Genomic DNA, 20,001 nt, shown 5'->3' with positions numbered 1-20,001 from the left:
CTCAAACGCAAACTCTTGAAGCTTTCCCAGCGCCTGCTTTAAGCTTCTCAGCTTCGACCCGGCAGCGCGGTCCAGAACTCTGCCGGAAAACCTTTCCGCCACTTGCGGGCCGCTTCTTATTGGACACCTGTCTCACCAGCCACTTGCCGAACGAACCATAACCACAACATGGCACGCCAGGCCAACGTCGCCGCCTCCTCGGGAGCTGCCGCCTCAGCCGGCGGCGCCGGTGCCATTGACCCCCGCGATCGCATCATGTCGCACATGAACCGCGACCACAAGCGCGAACTTTCCTACTACCTGCAGCACTTCGCTGGTCTTGGACGCGGCGCTGCCTCGTCTCCGTGGATGAAGGACGTCTCTTTTGAGGGCATGACCATTGCTGCTGGTGGCCTTGGCGGAAAAGAGTACTTTGTTGCCTTTAACCCGGCGTTGACCTCGTGGGAGGAGGTGCGCCCCGCCGTCGTCGACATGGCGCGTGTGTCGAGGGAGGCCCTTGGCTACAGCGACATTACCGTCTCGCACTTTGAGGCCTCTTCGGGATTCGCCTTGATAGTAGGCATTTCGGTCGCCTTCTATTTCGTCTGCTACCTGACGCTGGGCTTCGTCTTGCCCGGCCGACCGATTTGGGGTTTCCTGCAGACGGTGTTTCCCGGTGGCCCGTTGTTTTATCGCTGGCTCGTCAAGACCATCTTCTTTCCTGTCTTGGGAATCCATCTCACCGAGTGCTGGTGGTTCCACAGGACTCGTCTGGTGAAGCACGGCATCGAGCCTGGCTCCAGTGTTTGGTGGCAGTGGGTTAGCAGCCTGTTTTTTGAGGGTTACCCTGGCTTCCAGAGGTTTGATGCCCTCGTCGCGGCGAAGAGGAAGGAGCAGGCGGAGGCGGGCAAGAGCCACTGAGGGCTAGGTTCGAGACAAAACGATGTCTGGTTTGGGCTGAGACCACAGTCGACGGAGCAGGCGACGTGGGAAGAGTGAACCGGGCGTATGGTAAACAGAAGCGACGGTCATGCGTCAAAGAGCAACTCTGTTCGGACCCGACACTGGCTGCCGCTGGCAAGCCGCACTCAGCAACAGGTTACCGACGCTGGTCGGGTCATTCGATACCCAGGTTTCGGAACCGATCTTTGTTTGCAGAGACGAGTGACGTGTAGAGTGCCCTGGGTCGAAGAGAAAGCATAGCCGTCCAGGATACTTCTCGCCGAGTACTTCTGAGGGTCGGTCAGCCATTGTAGTTGATACGAAAGTAATGGTAATGAAAAACAGCTTGCGTTCACAATGGTTCGTTTCCGGGTGGAGGCAATCGTGTCTGATGCTGCCCTCATGGTCAAGGGAGACAAGAATTGCTGCTCGGTTACCAGTTGTCTCATGCGCCTTCGCAGGTATTGCCTTCTTGAAATTGCGTCTGACGTGGCGTTGGCTGCATTCATTTCGGGTGCAGGAAAGAGGTACCTGCCAAGCGAGGGTATCACACCGCAGTGTATGATGGAAACTGGGGCTTCTGGAAGCTATCAACTGCCGCGCACAACTAGTGCCTCCCGCCTTATTCCCCATTCCGTAGTAGGCGCGAAGCCTAAGGTAGCGTGCCTAGCCAAAAGATCGACCCGACGTTGCTGCATGTTTCAATTGTCAGAACGCTGATCGGTTGTTGACGGCAACAGGTAGGTCCTTTCTCAACGCCGTTTGGCGCCGTCCGCCGGAACGGGCTAGGGCATTGAGCGGGACCCCACCTCGGCTACCCGTTTCCCACTGAAAACTAACCCGGCTCCTCTTTCCGACCTTTCACCTCCTTCGCTTGCCGCCTTCCGTCTCCTTCTATTGCAGCAATATTCTCACCCATGGCCGACGACGACACTCGTCAAGGTCGCACCGAGTGTCCGCATGTTCAGTCAATGCATGCCTCGCGGCACATCTGTCTTCGACGTTTCCATGCCTCGGCTCGCTTGCTTTTCGATGGAACGTAGTTTTCTCGGGACATCTCCAACCTTGTGCACCGCAAACCAGCAAACAAGCTTAGCCAAGGCGAACCTAACGACTGGTGCTTCGCCAGCTGCAAGATCTCCATCATAAGGCAGAATATCTCCATATTTTCCCGCGCCAGTCCAGCCTTTCCCCGTCGAGGCAAGCTTGCGAGCCTTTCCAGTCCTTGGTGGCGTCTGCACCCACCCGCTTTGGACCACTTCGTGTGGTCACATCAACATTCAAGTCTTTGTCTGCGCGGGACGTCGATCAACACGAGGGCGAATATCTCTGCCAAGTATCGAAAGTGGCTATTAAGAGCCTAATCGCATTTCAAGAGCATCAAGATCGATGATTCTGCACCCGATGCCCATGACCAATATATCGCAGTCTAGGCCCTTGGGCCCTCGCCGCATATCTGGGGACAAACATCATGTTTGCACCAACCACCGCCTCTGAACCATCCCGACGTAGATGTGTCTTTGTCTGCCGACATTCAAGCGAGGTAACATGGCTCACCCCTGGCGAGCTGAGCTGGAGTTGACTTTCTCGAGGGGCACATGCAAGCCTCTCGAAAACGAGGTAGCTATTTTTGTCTCGAAACTGGCATCGAAATCAATCAAATCTCTCCAGCCATTGCTGAGTGCTTGCAAAGCCAGAGATATTGAGCATCAGAGGCGCAGTCGGGATTGCCGTCGCGGATGAGCTCGAAAAGCAAACTCGACTTGGTGGTTGTCGGCATCACGGGCCGAAGTTGGGATCTTTGTCTTTGAACGTTGGCTGCGATCCTCTTCCAGTTGCCGATGAGCCATTCTCAACAAATGCGGGTGACTCCCAAACACAATCAATCCTGCATGGCGGCAATCACGAAGATCGTCGGGCTCGCCTTCACTTAAACGACCTTTGCGGGACACCGCCGTCACAGGTGCCTGCCTACCGCCATGCATTACACGCACAAGCTCCGAAGCAAGCGGGGGTTGCCGTCCTCACGGACACGAGACGGTTGGCCAGCTTTTTCCGAACCTCTCCCTCCACCCGGAGCACTCCCCGGAGCTGTCGTTAGTTTGTGGATGCAGCTGGAGAACCTCGTCGTGCCGGGTCCTTAGCGCAGCCGAGGCACGCCAAACTACAACGTTATGTGCACTAGCTCACTCTAGTGGTCGATACAAACGTCATACAAGTGATGGAGGAAGTTGCCGATTGAGACCACTAAGAACGAGCCAAGGGAGCGTGTTCGGCAGCCCGATCTCCTACTGGAGGCGTGTTTTGGCCATCATGGAAGTTCCGATTGTCACCACATTTGGTATGAACGCGTGGCCATTTCACCGCGGAAGGATCACTATTCATGTTTGTCTTATCAGGTCTCTTCAATGACTCTAGGCCTTCTCAATGGCTCGCTTCCATCCAATCTACATGGCGCAGCCCTGGCGTACCTTTCGTCTGGTTGAGGGCGAAGTCAATTCAGCACGGAATCGACGGTTTGGTCGCGCTGTGCCTGAATTGAAGCGAAGAATCTTACGCTCGGTCTCGCTCTACTGCAAGGGCCATTACCGCATTCGGGACTTTTTCGTCCAATGCTGAGTCTCTGGCTTTGCTGCGTAGTCGAGCATTGACAACGGAAAAGTCAAACAGCCTCAATGCCGGCGGGGTTGAGTCGCTAACTTTGTAGCTAAATCATGAGCCCCCGCTCCCTAAGGCGTCATCCTCGCCTGTGACTGGCACGACTGGGAGCTTGGCTGCGGGAGTACGATGAGATCACTAATATGCTACCGTGATATCGGCAGCCGTTTAAACTCGCGAAGGGGCCCATGTTGGGGAAGGCTTAGAATTCGTCATGGACGGCTATGGAAGCATGCATTCTACCAACCATCGTCGACAGAAACTCACCGACAATCTGGAGGGTCCGAAAAGAAGAATACGGCCGGCCCAAAACGGCGGCGCAATTGCAATGCCGCGCCGGCGGCTGACCCCGCTCGTACTCTGACTTTTCGCCCGCACCACTCGCCGGGTTGACCGCTGCTGGGACCCCTATGCAAGGCGATGGGGTTGGCACACCTTGCCCGGCCACTGTCAATTGAACAGTTGATTCATGTCACATCCCAAAGGACGGCCGAGTTGCATATGATATGCAGGTTTGTCATTCTGCAATATGAATTCGCTAGCCGCACGTGGCTGGAAAAACGAAAAACTGGACCATTGTGGGCATCGAGGTTGGATCGCTGCGAGCTGAGAGGGGCAAACAGGGCTCCCCAATTCGGACACTCTTGCGAACCTACCCACAATCCGTCCTGCCCCGGCTAGTTGGCTCTGAGGCTCTATCGATGAACCCTCCAACTGCCCTGTCATCCGCACATCTGGGTGCCGACTACACTCGTATGAGATGGGTCCCCTGCAATAAACAGGTGGGTGGCCCATGCGACGCCCGTCTAGCCTCATCACTCTCACCTGAGTGCGGGCTGGCTATCCGGGGTATCCATCACGACCATGGGACGATTGCGGGAGACATTGCGCATTCTCGGACCCAAACACTAAGAGCAGGCCCGGGGAGATGGAGATGGTCTCCTCGGCAAGCATGGCCCACCGTGGTTACGGCAGAGTTCGTTGACATATTAAAGACAAGGCCCAATCTCCATTATCGTCGATGGATCACCACCGGCGCTTCTCTTAATCTCAGCGACTGACAGCTGTGAGGCCACTCGTTTCCGTCGCAGGTCCCTTGGTCCCTAGCCCCCCACGCCAACCCCAGGTCTTTGATATCCGTCACCTTGGTTGAGTGGTCGATATCCACCATGAGGGCCCAAACCACCATCAGCAACGTCCTGAGGGCAGTGGTCATCTTCTCTGGTCTTACCACTGCCACCCCTCTCCTCCGTCGATGGACTGTTGGTCAGACTGTTAACACCACTGGCGGATTGGTCAATGGTCATCCCGCCCCCGATGTGGACCAGGTTAGCTAACTACGCTGATGTTGAAGAGCTCAGCTAACTGGGGCAGGTTTCTGAGTATCTGGGCATTCCGTACGCTGAGCCGCCCGTCGGTAGCTTGCGCTTTCAGCCTCCCGTCAAGTTCACCGGCACCAAAGCTATTAACGGCTCCGCTTTCGTAAGTTTCAAGACTTCGGGGAAGCTTGCCTGGCAATGCTCTCAAAATTTTCCACACGCTTCTGAACTTGAGACTAACGAGCATTGACCAGGGCCATCAATGCATGCAACCAGCCGGCAGCAGCACCTCTCTCGACGCCATTAAGAAGCTTGGTGTTCCAGCCTCAGCTGCGGTAGTTCTCACCGCACTCACTGATACCGGCTCTCAGAGTGAAGACTGCTTGACTCTGAATGTGTGGTCGAAGCCACAAACCGGCGATGCCAAGAAGGCTGTGTTGGTCTGGATTCATGGAGGCGCCTTCACAACAGGTAACTTAGCGACCGTCCGATGTTTTCGGCAAACCGGCCACTGACTCAGTCGCAGGAAGCTCCCGAACCGCCGCCTACAACGGAAGGTTCATTGCAGACGAGAATGACGTTGTGGTCGTGTCCATGAAGTGAGTTTCTGCCAGAATTCGGATTTAAGGGCAACTTAACTAACACGGGTCTCCCCGACAGCTACCGCCTCAACGTCTTCGGCTTTCCTGGAAATCCCGTTACGGCCCCTAACCTTGGACTTCTCGACATCCGCATGGCCCTTCAATGGGTTCGGGACAACGTTGGCAGGTTTGGAGGCGACTCTCAGCGCATTACGATCTTCGGCCAGAGTGCTGGCGGGTCGCTCGTGGACTACTACTCGTATGCCTACGCGTCCGATCCGATTGCCAATGGCTTCATCCCGATGAGCGGAGTCGCCACGGGCTTTGGTGTCTTCACCAACGAAACCGTTAATGCCAAGTGGTTCAACGTTACCAGCAACGTCGGTTGCGGCGGCAACACAACAGACCCCAAGACCGTGTCTGAGTGCATGATCAGCAAGACTGCTGAAGAGATCATTGGCAAGGGATTGTCTGCCAGCGACGCCGGATTGGGCTCCGCGAACGGCCTCTCCTTTGCACCAACGGTCGACGATACGCTTGTGTTTGCCGACTACAGCGGTCGCCCATCGGCAGATGGCGGCTACGTGATCGGCAACCTGGAAAATGAGGCCGGTCTGTTTAAGCTCGGAAGCCCGGACACCAACGAAACGTACTGGCTCGGACTCAACAACGTAGCCTTCACCTGCCCGGCTGGCAGACGAGCGGCACGAGCCGTCACTGCTGGCCATCCCACCTGGAGATACCGCTACTTTGGCGATTTCCCCAACCTTGCCATCACCACGACGCCTGCTAGCGGTGCATGGCATGCATCCGAGGTCAGTTGCGCTTTCTTTTTTTTCTTCTTTTTTTTTCTCTGCCCGCTTTGATATGAGACCTTGCAGCTGACAGCGCTTAGCTCCCTGTTCTTTTCAACACCGTGCCCCAGTCAGCGATTAACAGCACCGTACAAGAAGTGGCCGTCGGCAAGTACCTTCGCGGCGCCTGGGCTGCTTTTGCCAAGAACACCAAGACGGGGCTGATCGACTACGACTGCCACGGCATGTGGCCGATGTACAAGCTCGACGACGAGAAAACCATGAACCGCATCTCGTTCGCCAATGGCACCGGCAGCAACCTAGTCGCCGGCGGTTCTTACGACGGCTTGTGCGCGATACTGGGCGTGCCCGTCAACTGAAAAGGCTAGACAAGATCAGCAGAAACTCTGACAAATATACACATAAACCTATCATAATTGAATAATTAGACACACATATACACCATCTTGACGTATTTGTTATCATGCTCTCCCTACCTGGCGTGGCTTTCTCGCGCAGTTTTCAGCTCTCCTTCGGGCTTGCTGAAGGGCCTGTTCCCGTTGGCCTGACTTTCAGCAGAAGCGAGATATGATATCGTCTCCTTTCCCCGGACGTCTTCTCTCTTTTCGCTCTCGGTCGTTTCAGATTCTCGAATGATTTCGAAGATTACGATCAACGGCTAGGAGGCGGGAGTCCACGTGCTTGAGCGAAGCGAAGCCCCTGAAAAGGCAGGTGGACGGGGTGACAATTTCATCAATTAGCGACACTCAGCACTGCAAAAAGTACGTACAGGCGCTGATTCCTCAGGACAACAGGCCGACAAGTTGGCTGTGCACGCTCCAAACTCTAAATGGACCTCTTGTGCGACGTCCGTCGTCGTTTGCGCCTCTCTTCGAATTTAAGCAAATACCAACGCTTTTTCCGAGCCGTTCAAACCCAAAAACAGCGGAAGATCCATCTGATACACACCACCAACATGTTGTACACACCCCCTAGCGACTCCCACGATGAGTGAGCCACACCGCCGCCGCTATAGCCGGGTACTGTTTCCACCATTACCACCACCAGCCTGCTTGAGCTGCTGCAGCAGTGCGTCGACTTGCTGGGTCTTCTCCCGCAGGCGGTCTGTCGACGCCGAGGACGCTGCGGCAGAACCGCTGCCGCTGCCGCTAGCCACGACGGCCAATGTCTCTGTGACGGTCAAGTCTCTGCTGGCGAGGTACTTAGCCAGCATAACGGCGTCCTCTCTGGGTACCGGCTGTCTGCGAACGGATTAGCACCCGCATCATCCCGCGCGAAAGGTCGTCTCCGAGGATTGCCCCTCCCCCTCCCTCTCCTCCTTCTCTCGACGTGGCACGCTGTGATCCATACCTTTCACCGGAAACTGCCATCGATGGACCTTCTGATTCCAGAGCCATTGGGTCGCTGCTACAGCCCGGCGATGTCCGAGATGGCGCTCTTGTTTGAGTCCTTGCCGGATTGAGCACCGTTCTCAACTTCCGTGTAACGATATCTGGGTTACCGTCAGTCTCAATTGAGGTATTTGGCTGAATCATTCGGGGTACTTACGATATGGGCGGGATTCGCTTCGACGGGTCTCAAGCTCATCAATTGGGTCAAAGTTGGTATCAATTGAGATCCTCTTCAACCTGGAACAGCTCCTGGGGTGTCACCATGCCTTTCTTATATGTCACCGAGTCCTCTTCGCAAGTGAAGCCATCGCAGTCTACGCGGTTGCGCGTACTTTGCAATGCGACGATTTTGCCCTGCGAGCGGGTCACGCAGGGAGGGACATCTGCGCGACATCGCGCGCACTCGTACCGTTTTGATGGCATGACGGACAGCTCAGCTGCTCCCCAGACAGATCGGGATCTTCATCATTCTTTCCTCCGAACAATCCGGGGCGTCCAATTGTTCTTATCATGGCTTGTCTCTGCACCTCGTCATTGGATTGCGAAGTGAGGCGGCCTCACTGGTCCATTTCCCCCCTCTTTTCATCGATATCCTCGAAAGAGTCTCACGCAAATGCGTGGGCCGCGCGCGCGCAACCGCGGGCTGATTGCGAGGCAACTCTAGAAGGTCAGCGCAGGCAACGAGAGGTATAAGTAGACTGGCAGTTCGTTGCCTGATTCTTGTCTGCTTCCTGCCCGGCATCAACGCAGATCCAGAATCCGCAACTTCGTGGCATCCTTCTCTCCCTCGGGCATGTCCTCAGGCACAACCTCAAAGCTCTCCTTCGTTGTAGCATTAGGTCCCAATATCAAGGAGAACATCAACATGTCCCAACAGTAACTATTGCGTGCACTCGAGAAGAATGCCCGCAGCAGTAGCCAGACACTTTCAAGCGCCCTATCCATTCAACGTATTCCGCCGCCCTCAACTCAAGAACCGCACCAAACGCCCGAAGATTGACTTCTCTCCTCTGCTATCCCGTTGGTTCAAGGCTCAACGTTTCCGCCGACCGAGCACTTGCCTACCGGACATGCCTGAGAATCACCAAGAACCCACTTCCAACCCAAAGAAGTCCTCCGACACTCTACTTGCAGTGAGACAAGCCTCAGTGAGTCTTCGTGTGACCTACAACTCAGGATCTCAAGCCTAACTTTCACAGGGAACATCAGCGAACGGATCCATTCACTCCCGTATTCAACATCGCGGGGGAGGAAGCGAGCCACATTCTTCGACTCCGCTATCACCACAACACTCGGCCGTTGCTTCAGACACAACTCCAGATCGAGTCAAGACAGGTCCCCCAGCTAATAAGTCAATCGACGGCTACCTTGAGTGGCGCAAAGCCTTATTCATAAGCATCTTTATGGCGAAATTCGAAGAACAACTTGACAAGACCATTTGCACCCTTGACGAGGCAAACGACTACGAGGGACAGGGCCAGAGCGACTCCAACTCATCGGGGGCTAGAGGGGTCAAGAGGTATGCAAGCTCTATCAAGCTGAATCCGGGGGCGAAGAGACAGCATCGTGAAGACGGCGAAGAGCCCGATCAATCGGACAACGAGGACGATGATGCACACAATCACGCCCAGAAGAAGCGCACCAAGACGGGCGACGGACGAAAGTTTGCTTGCCCATTCTTCAAGTTTGACCAGGAAAGATACCAGTCCCAGCGCACTTGCTGCGGACCTGGTTGGGATGAGATCCATCGGCTGAAGTAAGTGTAAACTGCGCCTGTAGCGACTGAATCTTAGCCAACATGTCCACTAACATATTATAGGGAACATCTCTACCGCAATCATCTTCTCATCACTTGCACTCGATGCTTTGGACATTTCAAGTCGGAGAAGCTTCTCCAAAAGCACCAAAGAACAAAGGACGAATGCGTCTGGCAGGAGGAAAGCTCCTGCATCATAGACGCGGGCGCGGGGATAGACTCTGTAAAGGAAAAGCAGCTCAGGGCCAGGAGCAAAGAAGAAGATGACGTCGACAAGTGGTATGAGGTGTACCACATCCTCTTCCCTTGCAAGATCGCCGCCGAGGATCTTCCGACCCCTTGTAAGTGCTCCATGATACCATGTAGCGTAGTGTTTACCGGGTGTTGACCTGGGAGTTAGGGTACGATGCTCCTAATGGCAAAAGTGGACTTTCGAACGATGACGACCTGAGGCGCAAGTATGTGTATTTCCTGCGACGTGAGATCCCGAAGATGATTCGGCAGCAGCTTGTGGCCGACGTCGAAAAGGAGTTTCAGGATCTCGGTGCGACCATCCAGGGTCGCCTCTCGTCGTGGATCGCGACATCTGCTGAAAAATGCAAGAGTGTCTTCCAGTCCATCCCGACACCGACTGAGGCGGCGGCGCTGCCGAATCCTGACACGAGGGCCAACTCTCGTGCGGCCTCGCCGGCGGTCGACGTTGGTTCTTCCTTTCTGGAGAACTTTGAGTCGTGGCCTTATGAGTTTCCAGTCTTTAACTTCAACTTCGACTCGGAGATGCTCAGGTTCCCACATTTGGAGTGTCCTCCATTGGACGACTCAGCTTACGGCACGGGGAGCTACGGGCCCGACGGCTCCTCGGAGACCTGGAATGCTGAGCCAGGGGCTCATTGATGAGCACCTCACATACGTTGCTTTCGATTCATCCCTTCATTACGTCACCTTTGTGTTAAACACATTGGCTTTCAAGTCACACACTCATTACATCTCTGTATCACCTCTATTCACGCTCCTTTTACAATCATCCCTTTCCTTTCTACGTGTATTTCTCATGTGTTTGAGTAAGAAACTCGTCTAGGAAAGGGAGAGAACTGTAGGAAAACAGAACGGCCCGAGCATATGGGGTAATCAGTTGGTCGAAGGGTTTCATGTATGAATTATGTCGCCGACGCTCGCTTTCACAATGTCAAATACAAGTCATCTTGCTTTTGTCAATGTTACAGATGTTAAGCACAGTCAATCTTGCGCGATATGAGCAAGACATGTTTCCAAGGCTCCTACCCCATCAAAGCCTATCCGCACTGCGCAGCCTACTATCCGCCGATTTCGAGGCATCTTGTTGGAAGTTGTTGTTTCGCACGTGTTCAGACACATGGAGCGACTGACAAAGATCAATTGGCCAATCACAAGCAACGATGGGTATGAGGGTGAGCAACGTTGAATGGGCTTAGAGCATCACCCACTATCGCTCATCGTCAGCATTCACTTAATACTGCGGGGACTGTTCAAGGCAATCCACTTAATCATGTAGCCTTGATCATGGCAGGCAGTGGTCGTACAGTCAACGCGGATGCACTAGATCGTTTGCTCGCGGCAGAAGCACTGAACCTCCTGCTACTTAGACGAGAGGGGCTGCTGCAAGCGTGCCTCAGCCTTCGAGGTACTATGCGTCGGTAGGGCAGAACTGGCCATTTCCGAGGCGAAGACTCCTCCAAAAATGAAGCAAACTTGAGCCGGTAAAAAAATTCAATCGACGGCAGTCTACCTGGCCTGGGGAAATGTGGGCTTGAATGTCCGGCTGCCCCGGTTGCTTCAGGTGGTCTACATATGATATGATCCGTCAAGGAAATTGCTCCTCTGAGCGTCTAATATGTTTCCCAATGTAATGCATGAAGCTATTCAGAGAAGCCAAGCTAGACCGTTTCATTGGACCTGTCTTGGCAGTTGCCAGTTGTCAGATGATCCGTCGGAATAGCCTTCCAGTTCACTTCCCGACGACTAGCTGGTCTCGGAACCTTGATCGGCAGGCCGCAAGTCTAATTCGATTTGAAAAGAGGCGCTGATCAGCATTGAGTCATGGTAGGATGCTGCCGAAATGCGGGCTGCTGAACCTTCCAAGCTAACTGCCGAACTCTGAAGAAGCTTTGTGATTTGTCCAATTCTGTCCTATATCCTCTACAGCGATACACAGCCTGTATACGAGCTGTGAGAAAGCACAGCCCACTTGCATACGAGGAAAGTCTTTTGCGGAAGCTTGATGTGCACGTGCTGTATCGGCAGGGCTATCTGCCCGGATCGGCGGTGCGGATCATGCAGAGACGTGGTGAGCAGCAACTTTCCATGGTGACTCTGGTGAGTTACTCAGTTTGAAGCATTTATATTACTCCGAGTGACTGCATGTAGATCTTTTGCAGCCGCTGCCCTGTTCCTAGTATGAAACGCGACTACTCTTAACTTCTATCCCGAAAGAGTCTTTCTGCCAGACGAATAAGCTCATGATATCTATCAACTTCGGGCGAATGGGGGTTCCGCTTTTGCGAGTCTACGAGGCAGTCTAAGCAACGCAAATCTTCCTCTAGTGTTATTAAGTTAGTTATCGGGCAATTATTTTGTAGGAACCACTGATAGCGCCTACTTACCTGCAAACTCACTCGACTCAAGCAACTCTCTGCCCATCAACGCCGCGACGCCATCGTCAATACGCCGAGGACACAGCCCGAGAAACATAAACACCATCGGCACACGAAGTCGTCGATTGGCAAAACACCCTATGAGGCGTATCGCCCGGCGCACGTCTCCCGCCTGCATCCCCGTCGACGAGGACCCGAGCTCCATCCGCAGGATGAGCACGGCGCCGCACCACGTCGCCGGCAGGTCCCGGTACCATAGCGCCGGAAACAAGCTCCTCAGCCCAGCCTCGCTCAACGCCTGCAAACTCACGCGATCACACAGCTCGGGATCGAGCAGGAGCCTGCCCTGCGAGAGGTACTCCCCAAAATAGGCGTTGCCGCTCCGCCACCGCCACAATCTCTGCAGTCCGTCCTTGTCGGGGGGTATCCGCGAGTAGCTCCTGAAGGCGTCGATAGCCTCGAGGTCGCGGATGAAGACGCCCTCGGGGAACTGAGTCGTGTCGACCACGAGGAGGTACAGGTCCTGCGGGCTTTCGACGGTGTAGTGTCTGTGCACGGCGTAGTGGAGGGCGAAGAGGAGCGAGCTGGTCCAGGAGACGAGGTTGGAGTCGAAGTCGTGGAGGCTGAGGAGATGGTCTTCGAGCTTATGGGCGATGAGGGCTGGGGAAAACGGTGGGGTGGAGAAGAGGTCGTGATGGCGGGTTGGGGAGTTGTTGAGCCAGGCACGGGAGGAGACTGATGTTGTGGAGGTTTCACCGGCGCTGAGGGGGCCTGTGAGGCGGAATAGGAAGCGTGGGATGTTGGTTGTACATTGTTTTAGGATGGCTTGCTGTGGAAAGTCTTGAGGATGGATTGCACCGGGTCGGAAGAGGATTGGGCCTGTTTCTGAGCCTTCTAGAGACATTATTGACTGTAGATCACATTCAGAATGAAAGTGGGAGGAGGGGTCTGTTCAAAATTCAGCGACATCGGTGAAATGCCGGTAGAGAACCGATGCATAGAGTTTCCGTCGCTGAACAATGCTTAAGCTTTGACAGTAGTTCGGACGGAGTTCTGGTCAGTTGGTCAGGCGAGAGTGATACAGCTACAGGTGCGGTAAAGATTTGTTGAGTGTAATAGTTCCATGATAGACGAAAGGAAAGATACGATAGTTAGATTATGAGGAAATCTACGTGTGGGACATTTCTAAACAGAACTTCGACAAAGGTAAAAGTCACTCACCGTACTCAACAAAAACGTGAAATAGAACAATGAGCAAAGGAAAACGAAACGGGCCGACAAATAGACCACGTAAAAATAAGATGAAACATGAAGCTTACGCCGGGGAAAAATCAACTCTCTTATCACAGTGGTCATTTTGATATTCAAGTGAAGTGAAAACTTGACAAGAACATAGCAAGAACCCCCTGAAGCCCAATAGCCTAGGAGAACTCAGAATACCGCAGGCCTTTCTCAGCCTACCTTGTCGGTCGGCTGGGTGTGTGGTCTTTGAGGTTATTTTTCATCACTGCTCTTCTTATTGCTACATTTCTGCAGAAACTTCTGCTGATCACGGCGAATAATACTCTTCAGTGCATGATGCGAGAAGTTGGAACCACCCTAGCTTCTCACAACATGACAACGAAAGAGAGGTGGCTGAATTCGATTCTGTCCGCAGAAAAGTCGCGCACATCTGGTTCTCCTCGTTGAGGGACTCTAGTGTCACTAGAACGATGCTATGACGAATGAGGAGATCCGAAGAAGACCCCAAATTTACAAAGTTGGAGGGGAAGAAGAAGGTCTGTGGGCGCACGGTTATGATGGTATACCTTCCAAAGTCTCCTCTTGCTCTTAAAAGCGAGCAATCTACGGCCTTTGTACCTTTTTTTCTCTGCCCATTGCTGGAGTCACGCCAGGTGACAGAATCTGCAGTGGTTGTCAGTAATCTGCAGTGGTTGTCAGTTTCTACTTGATCTTGGTTGCCTAGGTCAAAGAGGTAGAATGGATTAGGCTATTGGCTTGACACAAACTCGGTGGAAAGTCAGTTTAACACAAGGTCCTATGATATTGTGCGCCAACGGTTTTATGATCTCGAAGTTTCAAAGACGCCAAAACTACCGAAACTATTCTTTCAACAAACTTTTAGAGCGGTATGCAGTGAGACTTGTCCCGACATCAGAACTTTCCTAATTCTTTTTGTCATGTAACTTAGTTGCCTGGAAAAAGACTTTGCTGCGAGCAGTGAAGGTTAGAATATTGTCAGTTCACCGGCGCCTGTCCAGAGCCATAGTAGAGCCTCTAAGGCGAAGGGATGCTAATCCACCAGACGTGAGCCTCTAATAATAGCTGAAAGTGGTTCATGAATCATATGTAGCTACTTCCAAAAGCTAGCGGCCTCTGCAGTACCAGTCTCCAGACCGCCAACTGAGATCCCAACCATTTCAACCTGTCATGGGCAATGTGAGTAGTTGTTCGCGCATAGATTTCTCGCGATTCAATGCTCTATACACACTGATACTAAAATGAATGGCTTCTTTTGATTCACGGATTAAAGTATGGAGACGTCGGTCTCGTGAGCCATTGCAGTCACTACCCGTTGCCACGATGTTGTCAGATTTCAGCCTCCATCAAGTCATCGCTCAGATAAACCCCGCAAAGCGGGCTCCCCCGTTCCGTCCAGGGATCGAGAAAAACACGTTTTCGGCCCAAAAAACGTCGTCTCCGTTTTTGACCTCAAAAAACGACGAAAACAAAAAACGGCGCTAGCCTAATCGGGTTACCGTATACCCACTCGGAAGATTGATCCTCCGATAGGCAAAAGGCTCCGACTAACGGGCTAAAAAAGGCTAGCCCACCTGGATAAGTGGGTCGCTTTAGTCATGTTCGTTCGCCGTCTAAAAAACGTCGTCTCAGCCGTAAAAAACGTCGTTTTTTCTGGAAAACCTTGGCGTTCTCGATCGCTGGTTCCGTCACACCACCCACCCATCACATATACCACCCCCCGGCCACTGATTTTCCATGATAACGCGGCTGGGCTATTACTCCGCTCGGCCTTCGGCGTCCCCATTGGCGGAAGAGTGTTTGCCGCCAGGTTGGCTCCTCCAAGAAGCTGGATGACTTGCGCGGGCTCGCTCCATCCAATTTGCACATCATTGAACCTACTTTGATGCCCATATCGACCCGCGTGACGACGTCAATGCAAACCGCAAGCTGGCTGGAGGCCTTAGCAATCCTGATTAATCGGGATTCTGCATCGGCACATGAAGTGGCAATGCATCTTTGCTTCTTTTGACAGCGCACACGCACACACGCACACCCTCCTCTCAATCTTGCGTCCCGATATGAATGTTGGCTCTAACTGCCGGGCGCCACGCTCTTCAGCTTTAGTTCTGTGCGACGTGAAGAGAGAAGGCCTCCGTGGCCAGAACAATTATTATGGCTCAGGGGGCATGAGAGGTGGAGTTAAGGTAGCAAAATAGTTCTAGAAGAAACCCGCCAAACAGCGCCACCTCCATGTGACAAACCTTCAACGTCCCTCGGAGACGAGAAAAGGGCCTTGGCAAAAGTTCCCCCCAGTCAGTTTGAAGAAACAGACCGCTGTCTTTAATGAAGCCACAGTGGCTGGATGGCGCCGCCGCTCCTTTCCTTGATCGGAGAAGAACCCCGTTAGCTTCCCCGGGAAAGGGGGCCAAGAACGCGCACTAGAAGGCATAAGCTCATTCCCCAAGTTCGGGTGCGCTGCTAGAACCCGTTGGAGCCAAGGCAGGCCGGGTCACATTTTTCATCACTTGTCAGCTTGCACTAAAAACACCTCACGCACCCAGGAGGCTCGGTCGACGACAGGCACACACGCACACGCGAGCGCAGTTGCGCCTTGTGTGTCCCTGTCCGGAGACCTCGCGTCTTTCGGGCAGGCATCTCCGGCGCGGAGCGCAAAAAACGGCAGCAAAAAGGAACGACGCGGTTGGGGCGTTGCGTCACAAGGTGACGAGCCATTCTCGCCTATCGTTTGGGGGTGATTGAACGGTCGCAGTCCGCCCGTACGACCTCGGTAGCTCGGTGCCGGAGGCAACGAGAGGGCGCAAAAAATCCAGTGAAAAAGGGCTGTGTTATATGGTCAATTATAGGTGTAATTTGCGTCGTAGGCAGTCCTCCTCTTTCGCGTGGCGTCAGAGCGGCAGAGCGGCGGCCAGTGTTGCTGGGCTGGTTCTGGTTGGGCTGGCTGGGACGTCCCGCAGTGCCCATCAATCTCCGTACCGGAATCCATACTCCTGGAATCTCGCAAAACCGAAACATCGTGGACCGGTTTTTCCATTCGCAGCCCAAGAGGGATCCCCACCGGCTATTCCGCTTAAGGGCTGGGCGGGTTTCTCCCACACGTGGTGGTGCACCGGTGCCGGGCCCTGTTGGAACCTGGGAGGGCTCCTCCTCGCAGTCCTCGATCTCCTCGACGACCGAAAAAGTTCGATCGTATGTGTTTTGCTTTTCTGGGTATGGATATGGATCGTGAAGAGGTCGGGTTGCTTCCGTGGCTTCCACGCGACGTTTGCTGTTGAGAGTTCGACCCATCAATGTTGCAACCTCTTCTCGCTTTCTCTTAGGGAGGAGCCTCCTGTTTTTCTTGCGACGACGTGACCCCTAATACGACTCATACGCGGAGCCGCCAAGATCACCTGGGAATGGCCGAGCCCTCCCGCATCTGCGGTGAGGCCCGCTTTCGACGGCAGGCGGCGATATTGAAGTTATATGAAAATTGTTACGGCGCGCGGACTCGTTCGGGGCCCCGATCGGGGTGCCAGGACCATTGCCGGATCCTCGTCCCCTCCAACTCCAATCATCGCGAAAAAGACAACCAATCGCCAAGGAAGGCGGGCGTAGAAACCAAGGCGAAAAAGGAATAAGCAGCTGCCAGAAGGAAGAAAACGTACGAAAAACTCCCGAACGTTTCCTCCAGCTCCAGCATCCTGAGACTGCGGTCCACCGCAGACACATGTCACCTGGAATAATTGTCCGACCCCCCGCCTTGCTTGTGACAGACGGCGCTCTTTGAATCATTGTTGGAACATTCGGCCGAATCATGGGCCGCTACCACGTCCACGCACCACACGCACGCACGCACGCACATGAGCGGGAAGCCAACAAGAGACTTCCAAGGACCAAGGCCCCCAAGGAACAACTCTCGGTCTTGGCCCTCTTTGGAGTCGCTGCGACACACGTCAACCAACGGTCGGCCGACTTTGGATATAATCTTGCTGATCGAACAAGAAAAGAACAGTTCGGCGAGGGCGCGGATTCTGATTGGTCCCATCGACTCATTGGCGCGGTTTTGTCGGAACTCCCGTCCCCTGGTTCCCTGTCCGTATTTATCTTGCTTAATGGTCACATCAAAAGTGTCAAAAAAGAAAGCGTGGGATCATGGGACGGCACGCACGCCGGACAACTGACAGCCGCCGGACGGCGTGGCGTCGTAAGGCCAGCAGCGGCTGCGCGAGAAAGAAGCGACGATTGACGAACGAGACGGCGTCGGATAACGCATGCCATGCGACGGATGGGATGGGGATGGGATGGTATGCCACTATGATACTTTGTATGGTTGTTACGCCTTGCGCGACCGTGACGGTTGCAACATTGCGACGCTGGTACCCGCCAGCAGCATCCTTACTACAAGTTAGTGTAGGACTGTAGGCTGATGTACCAAAGCTGAGGCGGGTTTTCTGGAACAAGAACGCGTTCGCGGGTTCCGTCCACGGTCCTTTGAGGCTGCATTTTCGCACTACTCTTTCCACGTGGCCGCACGGATTGAGGTTAGACCCGGGATGTGGGAAAATTGTACCACGTATAGGATGAATAAGTCAGCCCCCCTATGCCGGGGTTATTCACGCGAGAACGAGTGAGAGAGAGAGGAGATACTAGTATCCAATGTAAGCAGAAAAAAAAAAAATAGTGAAAAAAAAAGAGGTCAAAGTGCAACCCCAAGATAGAGCCAGACGCCACAATTCGAATGAGCAGCCCCTCTCTGGCCTCTCACCCCATGCACCCGAAATCGCGAGATGGATGATGAAAACCCCCATGTCCATCTTGAGCGAATCTCGCTCTCTCTTCTCGCCCCTCTCCCGTCTGCGGCCATGTATACGATTATCGATGCACGTAAGTGCAGTTGGGAACACCAACCAGACGATGCAACTGGCTCGGAAATGGAGCAGAAGGGGGCCTGCTGGTTGGGGATCGAGGTGCGTCTCGCGGATGCAAGCCGCACCGCACGCTGCAAGGTTGGTCACGCACCCAGCCCAGACCTGACGAGGGCGCCAGAGCCCAATCCCGTTAAGGCCGTCCAGAAGCCGTACGGGTCGGTGGGCACGAGAGAAACGATCTGCCGGGATACGGAGGTGGTGGTGGACACCAGTGCCCCCCCCCCCCCGGGACAAGGGTTGCATGTCTCATCTATATCGCCCAACATGAGTCGACAGATCCAGTTCTTTCGGCCGGGGGCATCGATGCCATCGCGAAGAGGGCGGGCGGACCAAGACACCAGAAATGGTGACGCCAAGGCCATCCGCTTGAAACCACAAGTCAAACAAATTCGTATACTAGGTAGGAATGTACCATACATACGGAGTCCCGTTAGTGTGGTTCAACCCTAACTGTGAGCAGAACTCAGAACGCTGGCCGCTGCACGGGTTCAGTGATCACCGGCCGGCCTTGGTGTTGTGGATGTGGGCAGAAACGCTCTCTCGACGCTGGAGACTGCACAGCCCGTTTGCTTCCCCAGATAGCATCCTCTTGACTCGACCGGCTGAGAGTTGCTAGTCATGAATGAAGACACAATAGATAGGACAATCTTTCGCTCCTTGTAACAGCCCGGTTTCACGGAGTAGCACCACCGCAGCTTCTCGGCCAGAGGAACACCTCGTGTAGCACAAGTGAACAGCAACTCTCTCGCTCTTCGGGGGGCGGTGGGTGGCTATGTGTCCACCAACAATACCGCCATCGTCAGCCATCCAGCAGCTGGGTGACTGCGTACGCAGCAGACAGGGCTATCATCAGTGGATTCAGTACTTCCGCCGCCGCAGTGCGACACACACACCTGCCCGTCTGGTGCCCTGCCCTCCGAGAAGGACAAGAGATGGGTGTGTGGTTCAGCCCATCGCCGTTGACTGCATAAGCGTGCTTGGCACCAGCCGACTGCGCAAGGTATCGCTCGCACGCATTTAATATCGAGATATACTTTGCCGGGAAACACCTCACTCATATGGCCAATCACCCGACGGTGCTGGCGTGTGTTGGTGGAGCAGGCTGCACACTAATGTCTGCAACCCCGGCACATTCATATATTTCCAGGAGTCGTCGCCTTCGCGGGGTCCGCCAAGTCTAGAATCTCACGTTGGAAGCAGTCGGGTTTTTGCTTGCTCTCTCTCTGCTCTGCTCTGCTGCCTTGCCTTGCTTGCCTGCTTTCTGTACCAGCATTCCATGTCCTGCGTGTTGGGCCCGGTGCTTGTATATCGAGCGAGCCAGACTAGACTCAACTGGGTTTCCCTTCCCTTCTTCGCATATTGCCGCTGTGCCGCACTCCCACTTTCTCCTCATCTCTCTTCCTGCAAGCGCAGTTCAATCTAGTCACTCATTTACATTTACCTTTTTTGCCTTCTGGCCTTCCTTGTTTCCCACCCTGCGCCTGGTCGCTTTTGCATTCTTTTGGTTCGTCTTTTGTTTCGCTGCTCTCATTCTTTTTACTGCCGGCCACCTCCCACTCTCATTTGAACCTCTCTCGACCCCGTCCGTGCCGTGTGCGTTGCGCTGCGTGTGTTCCACCCGTTTCCGTCTTTTGTCGCCACCGCCAAACAAGCAAAAGTAAAAAAAGTTAGCCGCCCGATATTACTCGACGACATCCCCGACGACAGACAGCAGCACAACCCATACGTTTACCGGCCGGCGCCCGGCCCAGAATGTCACA

General features: G+C 54.1%; 4 protein-coding genes across 4 annotated transcripts; 2 read left to right on the top strand and 2 right to left on the bottom strand.

Annotated features, from left to right (window-relative positions):
- Positions 1 to 168: 168 nt before the first annotated feature.
- Positions 169 to 900, top strand: CGCS363_v003175 (uncharacterized protein; the record flags this gene model as incomplete). Its single annotated transcript, XM_036635024.1, has 1 exon — positions 169 to 900. One exon carries the CDS (start codon positions 169 to 171, stop codon positions 898 to 900), a length of 732 nt encoding a protein of 243 aa, XP_036499235.1.
- A 3,848-nt stretch (positions 901 to 4,748) lies between these two features.
- Positions 4,749 to 6,653, top strand: BCHE-1 (Cholinesterase; the record flags this gene model as incomplete). The annotated part of the gene is made up of 6 exons (XM_036635023.1): positions 4,749 to 4,907; positions 4,954 to 5,061; positions 5,153 to 5,369; positions 5,425 to 5,497; positions 5,559 to 6,294; positions 6,375 to 6,653. The coding sequence occupies 6 exons, from the start codon at positions 4,749 to 4,751 to the stop codon at positions 6,651 to 6,653; spliced, it is 1,572 nt and encodes a 523-aa protein (XP_036499236.1).
- A 650-nt stretch (positions 6,654 to 7,303) lies between these two features.
- Positions 7,304 to 7,691, bottom strand: CGCS363_v003173 (uncharacterized protein; the record flags this gene model as incomplete). Its single annotated transcript, XM_036635022.1, has 2 exons — positions 7,304 to 7,535; positions 7,645 to 7,691. 2 exons carry the CDS (start codon positions 7,689 to 7,691, stop codon positions 7,304 to 7,306), a joined length of 279 nt encoding a protein of 92 aa, XP_036499229.1.
- A 4,381-nt stretch (positions 7,692 to 12,072) lies between these two features.
- CGCS363_v003172 (uncharacterized protein) lies at positions 12,073 to 12,975 on the bottom strand (the record flags this gene model as incomplete). Its single annotated transcript, XM_036635021.1, has 1 exon — positions 12,073 to 12,975. The coding sequence occupies one exon, from the start codon at positions 12,973 to 12,975 to the stop codon at positions 12,073 to 12,075; it is 903 nt and encodes a 300-aa protein (XP_036499230.1).
- Between the last annotated feature and the right edge of the window lie 7,026 nt (positions 12,976 to 20,001).

Source organism: Colletotrichum siamense, assembly GCF_013390195.1.
Source record: "Colletotrichum siamense strain Cg363 chromosome Unknown KSG_Cg363_contig02, whole genome shotgun sequence".
In the NCBI taxonomy this organism is placed as follows: Eukaryota; Fungi; Ascomycota; class Sordariomycetes; order Glomerellales; family Glomerellaceae; genus Colletotrichum; species Colletotrichum siamense.
The sequence above is the reverse complement of the archived record's forward strand: the minus strand, read 5'-3'. Positions and strand labels throughout refer to the sequence as shown.